The following is a 9,252-nucleotide window of genomic DNA, read 5'->3' as shown; positions in this document are numbered from 1 at the left end:
GTATTCTAAATACACAAGGCGAAAGTCGGTGGAGGGCATAATTGATTTGCTGACTGCAATGGGAAGCCAGCCCATGCCCGGGCAGGGCCAGGGCACCCTACCACATCCACGTTTTAACACCGCACAGTCTTGTCAGCAGCTGACCCTGGTAGGACTCCGGCCTTCCATGTTATCAATTCCCACCTGCTGGCTTGTCTTCTGCCTTACTTAACACCTGCAGCCTCCAAACAAGCTGTGTATGATCTGCCTCCCTTCTGGGTTTGGCACAGCTGTTCCTGCGACCTTAGAACTGGTTCCTTTGTCTCCTGGGCAACACCCAGGCAGCCCACAGTTCTCAACCTGGGCTTCAGTGTGCATGATTGGGTCTGAGTTGACTGAACTGCTCTGTCTACTCCTTTTGTGTGACTTGCTACGGCCCTGCAATAGCTTACTTGTTTCCCCCATATACCGGTAGTTTCTGGAATGCAGAAACCATATCTGTAAGAAACATCTTGACCTTAATTTATAGCGAACATTACACAAAATCGAACTTTATTCTTTACCATCAGGATCACATTCCTTGCAAAACACCTCCTTTTTAAATTTTTTTCTTCCTGTAGCCCCAGCTAGTTGAGAACTTTGTGTAGACCAGGCTGCCCTTCATCTCACAGAGGTCCACATGCCTCTGCCTCCTGAGTGCTGGCATCAAAGGCACGGGTCACCACATGTGGCTTGCCAAACTCCTCTTAAGAGGTCTTAACACCAAGTGACCTTGCCCTCCTTCCACTCAGGATTATTATCTGTCTGCACAGGACTCTTCCTTATTTCTGAGCCTCCGTGTAGTAATCTGCAATCCTATTGTCATTCATCATTCATCTCTACCTTTTCAAATCCTGTCTGCCAATCAAGATGCTTCTCAATTGCCAGGCAGTCTCCTCTGATATGCCCTCCCAAGCATATGTGATGACTTCTTGCTACTACCTCCGGAACACCCCTCTTAGTTGCTTTCTCATTGCTATAATAAAATACCTTGACAAAAGCAACTTATGGGAGAAAGCATTTTATTTTGGCTCATGGTTTCAGAGGGAAGCACGGCAGTAGACGGGATGACATGGTGGCAGGAAGCACAACAGGAGCAGGAGGCTGACTGATCACCTTGCATTCAGGCTTAGAAACAGAAAGTGAGCAGGAGATGGGGCTAGACTATAAAGCCTCAAGGTCCACCCCTAGTAACCCACTTACTCCAGCAAGGCTCCACCTCTTAAAGTTTCTTCAATTTTCCCTAACAGCATCAGCTGAGGACCAAATGTTCAAATATGTGAGCCGATGGGAGATAATTCATATTCAAACCACAAGATTTCACCTTTTGCCCCCATTGGCTCATGCCATCTCTTGGTGCAAATATACTCTAACTTCAAAGATTGCTAAAGTCTTTAATTATCCCAGCACCATTTAAAAGTCCAAAGTCTCTCTTAACTGTGACCCCTGTGAAATTAAAAAAGAAATTACATACTTCCAACATAAAATACCAAAAAATACATAGTCCCATTCCAAAAGGGAGGAATGGAGGTTTAGCAAGGAAAGATTGAACTAAAGGAAGACCCAAACTCAGCAGCTCAAACATCAAACTCTACAGCTCCATGCCCAGCATTTGGAACCATCTCAGGGGCATACAGAGAGAGTCCTACCAAAGTGAAAGGTCTGTTGCTGCACATGGCTTGTCTTACCACCAAGAAAAAAACAAAGCACTTAGTGGGTCTATTTGGGTTTTGGAGGCAGCACATTCTCCACTTGGGTGTGTATCTCTGGCCCATCGACTAAATGCCTTGGAAAGGTGCTAGTTTTGAATCAGGCCAGGAACAGAAGTAGACGGCTGCATCCTCACAGCCTCTTTCTGGAACAGCTCTGAAGTACACTGGTAAATGGAAGTCTTCACAGAGAGCAGAACTTGGGCAGAACACATGGTTGAACATTTTGCTAGGAAGGACAGATGGCCAGATGTGCAATTATATACTGATTCATGGGCTGTAGCCAATGATTTGGCTTGATGGTCAGGGACTTGGAAGAGCACGACTAGAAAATTGGTGAGAAAGACATTTGTGGAAGAGGTATGTGGATAGATACCCCCAAGTGGGCAGAGGAGGTGAAGATACTTGTGTCCATATAAATGTTCGTCAGACAGTGACTTTAGCAGAGGACTTCAATAATCAAGTAGGTAGGATGGTGTTTTCTGTGGTTAGTAGTTAACTGCATCCCCCAGCCATTCCTGTCACGATACAATGGGCCCTTGAACAAAGTGGCCATGGTGATGGAGATGGAGGTTATGCATGGGCTCAACATCATAGGCTTCTGCTCACCAAGGCTGACTTGGCTACAGTGGCTCCTGAATGCCAGATCTGCCAGCAGCCCCCATATCACTATTTCCAGGTGTGACCAGCCAAGGACCTGTAGTAGCTTGACTACATTGTACCATGGGATTATCATGGAAAAGGCAGCGCTTTGTTCTTACTAGAATAGACATTTATTCTGAATATGGGTTTACTATTCTTTCACAGAATGCTTTTGCCAAAACTACCATTCAGGGACTGATAAAATGCCTTAATCATTGTTATGGTATTCCACACAGTACCACTTCTGACTGAGAAGCTCACTTCACATCCAAAGATGTGTGGCAGTGGGTCCATGCTCTTACCATGTTCCCCACCACCCTGAAGCAGCTGGCTTTTTTATTTTTTATTTTTAATATTTTATTATTTTTAAATTTTTATGCAGATGAGTGTATGGCCTGCATGCAGGTAGTTGCTCCTGTGTCGTGCAATGCCTGAGGAGATCAGAAGGGTGTTGAATCCCCTGGAACTGGAGTTAGGGATGATTGTTAGCCACCATGAGGGTGCTGGGAATTGAACCTGGGTCCTCTGTAAGAGCAGGCAGTGCTTTTAACCTGTAACCTATCTCTACAGCTCTAGAATGGACTTTTAAATACATAATTATAGCACCAATTAGGTGGAGGTCTGGAGTGCTGGGCAGGGTTACCCAGAAGACTATATAGGCTCGGTCTGAATCATCATCCAATATGACTCTGTTTCTTTTACGGCCAGAATGTACAGGTCAGGAATCAAGGGGTGGAAGTGGGAGTGGTACCTCTCACCACCATCCTTCATGACCCATTAAAACCCTTTTGTTTCCTACTCCCAGTCTTATGCTTTGCTGGCCGGAAGGTTTGGTTCCAGAAAGGGGAGTACTTTTGCTAGGAGGCACAATAGGCATTCCATTAAACTACAAGCCAAGATTTCCCCTTGGCCACTTTGAGCTCCCGATGACCTCGAATCAATAGGGTAAGAAAGGAGTTACAGTGTTAGCACAGATGATCAATCCAGACTACCAAGGAGAAATTGGACTGCTTCTTCACAATGGAGGTAAGAAAGAGAAGTATTTCTGGAGTGTAGGACATGCTTTAGGTATCTCTTGGTTTTCCCATGTTGTGCTGGTTTGAATGAAAAATGCTGCTTCAATATGTGAAAAATGTCACATATCTGAACTTTTTTTTCCAGTTGGTGGTGCTGTCTGGGGAGGTTATGGAGCTTTTAAGAGATGGAGACTTGCTGGAGGAAGTACATCACCTGGGGAGGGCTTTGAGAGTCTAAAGCATTGTCCCACTTCCTGTTTGCTTTATGCTTCCTGTATGTGGAAAAAGATGCAGAAATTAATCTGTAAGGTAATCTTTCCGCTCCCTACTCCAGCCGCCCCTCACCATTCTGGACTTCCCTTCTGGAACTGTAAGTCAAAATCAATTCTTCCTCCTATAAGTTACCTTGATCGTGGTATTTTATCATGGCAACAAAAGTAACTAATACACATCCTGTGATTGAGGTCAATGGTGAGCTACAGCAACCCAATCAGGCAAGCTGATGAATGGCCTAAACCTTCAAAGTAAAGAATCAAGACCTGCTGAAGTAACTGATGAGAACAGAGAAAATATGGGATAGGTGGGGAAGGTGGTAATAGATACCAGCCAAGACATGACCAGCTATAGAGACAAGGACTTCAATTGTGGTGAGTCTTTAGTTTTACTTTGTTAATAATGTGTTTTGCATATATACATGTACATTAAGCAGGTATTTGTGTTTTCTTTCCTCTGTTTCTTTTTTATCATGTAAAATATCACCAATCAAGATAATATCAGTAAAGTGTTGTAGATTAATATTATAATATTTAAGTTATGGAACACTAAAGACCAAGTATTCCTCAAGGTCTTTGCCGCCCATCTCTCTCTCTCTGTGTCTCTCTCTGTCTCTCTGTCTCTCTCTCTGTATGTGTGTGTCTGTATTTTTGTGGGTAATTGTGCATCTCAGTTGTATGTGGCAGTCATATCATGTTAGGCTGAATTATCACCTTGCTACTGTTTTAATTTAGAAATTAAGTATGACATAAGGAGACATGATTGAATACCAAGGGACAAGGGATGGACTTGTGATAGGTAATCATGGTTGTCGACTTGATGTGGAATCAACTAAAAGGCTAGCTGCTAGGCACACCTAGAAGAGATCTTCATGATCAGGTCATTTGAAGAGGGAAGACCCACCTAAATGTGGGCATCGCCTTCTGGTGACAGCCCACATAAAAGGAAGTCAATAAGAAAAAGGTTTTATTTTTTCTCTTTGCTGGCTACCTTCGCATCTTGCTGGAGAGCTTATCTACCTGCCTATCAGTTCACCTACTCTGTTGTTGCCCCCTCTGTCCTGTTGCTGCATTGCTTTGCTGACATAAGAACCCATCTTTTTCAGGCTTCTAATGTGGACTGAAGATCAGTGACTCTCCAGGAATCTCTAGGCCTTCGGTGCCAGACTGAGATGACTAGGACATCCAACTCCCGGAATGACCAACTTCTCTTAGTCTCTGCAGTGTGAAGACAGACATTGCTGGGAAAGCAAATCTAATAAATCCTCCTTTTAATGTTTATTCATTCTGTTGCTTCTACTGCACTCCACACACACACACACACACATACACATACCACACACACACCACACACACACACACCACACACACACACCACACACATACACACACATACACGTACACATACATACACACATACACATACACACCACACACACACACATACACATACACACACTCCACACACACATACACTCCACATACACACACATACAAATACATACACACATATACATATACACACACACACTCCACACACACATACACTCCACACACACACACACAACCACACACACACACTCCACACACACACCACACACACATATACACACTCCACACATACACACAACCACACACACATACACATATACATACATACACACACATACACATACATACACACACACACCACACACACACTCCACACACACCCCACACACACATGCATACACACACACACCACACACACACACACACACACACACACCACACACACACTCCACACACACACCACACACACATATACACACTCCACACATACACACAACCACACACACATACACATATACATACATACACACACATACACATACATACACACACACACCACACACACACTCCACACACACACCACACACACATATACACACTCCACACATACACACAACCACACACACATACACATATACATACATACACACACATACACATACATACACACACACACCACACACACACTCCACACACACACCACACACACATATACACACTCCACACATACACACAACCACACACACATACACATATACATACATACACACACATACACATACATACACACACACACCACACACACACTCCACACACACACCACACACACATATACACACTCCACACATACACACAACCACACACACATACACATATACATACATACACACACATACACATACATACACACACACACCACACACACACTCCACACACACACCACACACACATATACACACTCCACACATACACACAACCACACACACATACACATATACATACATACACACACATACACATACATACACACACACACCACACACACACTCCACACACACACCACACACACATATACACACTCCACACATACACACAACCACACACACATACACATATACATACATACACACACATACACATACATACACACACACACCACACACACACTCCACACACACACCACACACACATATACACACTCCACACATACACACAACCACACACACATACACATATACATACATACACACACATACACATACATACACACACACACCACACACACACTCCACACACACACCACACACACATATACACACTCCACACATACACACAACCACACACACATACACATATACATACATACACACACATACACATACATACACACACACACCACACACACACTCCACACACACACCACACACACATATACACACTCCACACATACACACAACCACACACACATACACATATACATACATACACACACATACACATACATACACACACACACCACACACACACTCCACACACACACCACACACACATATACACACTCCACACATACACACAACCACACACACATACACATATACATACATACACACACATACACATACATACACACACACACCACACACACACTCCACACACACACCACACACACATATACACACTCCACACATACACACAACCACACACACATACACATATACATACATACACACACATACACATACATACACACACACACCACACACACACTCCACACACACACCACACACACATATACACACTCCACACATACACACAACCACACACACATACACATATACATACATACACACACACACACATACATACACACCCACACCACACACACACTCCACACACACCCCACACACACATGCATACACACACACACCACACACACACATACACACACACCACACACACATACACGCACACACCACACACATACACACACATACACACACACCACACACACCACACACCACACACACACACCACACACCCCACACACACACCACACACCACACACACACACCACACACATACTCCACACACACACCACACACCACACACACTCCACACACACGCATACACACACACCACACACACACACTCCACACACACACACACCACACACCACACACACACACCACACACCACACACAAACACTCCACACACACACACACCACACACCACACACACACCCCACACACACTACACACACATACACACACACCACACACACATACACATACACACACACACCACACACACTCTCGTTATATACTACTTCTATAATACTTGGGATGTATATCTTTCAGGGCCCTCAACTTTGCAGGATGCAGTGAAGTCTGGTGTTAGGAGCTCAGGGTTTGGCCGTAGGATTAAGTTCACGTTGTGATTCCACCTCTGGCTGATTATATATCACTTTGGTAATGTTTAATGACTTTCCCAGCTTCATCATTTTTAATTATTTTTTGAAAACTTACTTTTCATTTTAATTGTATTTATATTTGTGTGATTATGTGTATGTGCATATGAGTGCAGATGCCTACAGAGGTGAAGGAAGGTTTTAGAATCTCGGAACTGGAGTTTCAGGTGGCGCGAGCTGTTCATCTTAAGTACTGGGAACTGAATTCAAGTCGTCTGCCAGAGCAATAAGCATTCTTTATCACTGATCCCTCTCTCTACCCCTTTATCTTTTAATAAAATGGGGAAAATCACTCTCCAAGAGGTACCTTTGTGTGTTAAATAAAATATTGTGATAGTTAACCTTGATCACCAAGTTGATTCGATCAAGATGTATCTAAGACATTTATAAAGCATGCCTCTGTATGCCTTTGTGGGTTTTTCCATAGAAGATGACCAAATGTGGGGACAACCCACTGTAAATATGGGTGGCATCCTTTCAGAAGCTGGGTTCTCCACCAGAGTAAAAAGGGAAGTGATGCCCACTACCATAGGCATTATACCTGTTGGCTTCCTGGCTGTCATCATGTGTGCTGCTTTGTTCTGCCACACCCTCCCACCATAATAAATTGAAACCTCTGACACAGTGAGACAAAAATAAATCTATTTTCCCCTTAAAGTGTTTCTCTCAAGTATTTGTCATAACGACAGAAGTCCAACTAATGCAGATGCTAAAAAGAACATAGTATGAGCTCATTAAATACTTGGTATCAAGTGATTGAATGGTTTCTGGATACCAGCAGTGAGACTGATGTCATTTGGACTGGGTGTCATGATAGCTCTATATACCCTATAGCATGGTCCAAGTTCATGGCTCCTATCATGTACAATTGGGTGAATCACAGAAATTTATCCCATCCATTGGAGTCTAGTTCCTTGTCTATAAGTTGATGATGTGAAATGGAAACATCAAGTGTTTGAGTATCTTTTAAATAAAAAATCTCCAAAACAATTCAAGCCAACTTAAATTCAAGGCAACTTAAATATAAAAAGAAACATGACATGAAGCTAGACCAATTTCTACTTTACTTTGCAGTTGCTGAGGCTAAGATTAGTTTGTAGATGATTATTGTCTTAGAGGCACACATAAATTTAAATACACCCATCTAGGAATTCTGAATCCAGGAAAAGAAGAGACTGAAAGGTGTGTGTGTGTTTGTGTGTGTGTGTGTGTGTGTGTGTGTGTGTGTGTGTGTAGTGGCTGCTGTGGTTTTTCAGGTTATGAACTGTCAAAGCCCAGCCTGAGTAACATACTTCATCCAGCAAGGTTCCACCTCCTAAAGATTTCATGACCTCCCCAAATAGCACTACCAGCTGGGGACCATGTGTTCTAGGGATAGAACCACTGGAAATTTACCTGGAAGAAAGAAGGGGGACACTTTGGTTTGGGTACTATTTTCCAATAGTCACAACCAAGAGATAAGAAATTACTGCTTTGGTGATTATGAACAAGGTAACAAATGACTAAAAAGGAGTAAGAATGGGGGACATTTTACTGTCTATGAGGCTCATCTGGGTAGAAAGGCTGTTTGCCTAATTCTGAACCTCAGAAGAGCTTTTGGAAGGGAGTCAGAGATGTAGGCACAGCCTCTCTTTCTCCCTCCTTCCCTGACCTCTCCCTCTCTCCTTCCCTCCCTCTCTCCCTCCTTCCCTGACCCTCTCCCTCCTGTCTTCCCTCCCTCTCTCCCTCCTTCCCTGACCCTCTCCCTCTTCCTTCTTCCTCTTTCCCATTCTCCCTTTCTTGCTTTGTTCTCCAA

At 43.5% G+C, this 9,252-nt stretch overlaps 1 protein-coding gene across 1 annotated transcript in view; it reads left to right on the top strand.

Annotated features, from left to right (window-relative positions):
* Positions 1 to 4,837, top strand: part of LOC103752515 (uncharacterized protein C1orf87-like) — a gene marked incomplete at its 5' end in the record, with an annotated part of 57,185 nt that extends 52,348 nt beyond the window's left edge. The window contains one exon of the mRNA XM_008856337.2: positions 4,764 to 4,837. Within this exon, the coding sequence (XP_008854559.2) occupies positions 4,764 to 4,791 (28 nt within the window). The remainder of the gene's footprint in view (positions 1 to 4,763) is intronic.
* Between the last annotated feature and the right edge of the window lie 4,415 nt (positions 4,838 to 9,252).

Source organism: Nannospalax galili, unplaced genomic scaffold (genome assembly GCF_000622305.1).
Source record: "Nannospalax galili isolate Female #2095 unplaced genomic scaffold, S.galili_v1.0 scaffold1088, whole genome shotgun sequence".
Lineage (NCBI taxonomy): Eukaryota > Metazoa > Chordata > Mammalia > Rodentia > Spalacidae > Nannospalax > Nannospalax galili.
This window is presented reverse-complemented; position numbering and strand designations above follow the sequence as displayed.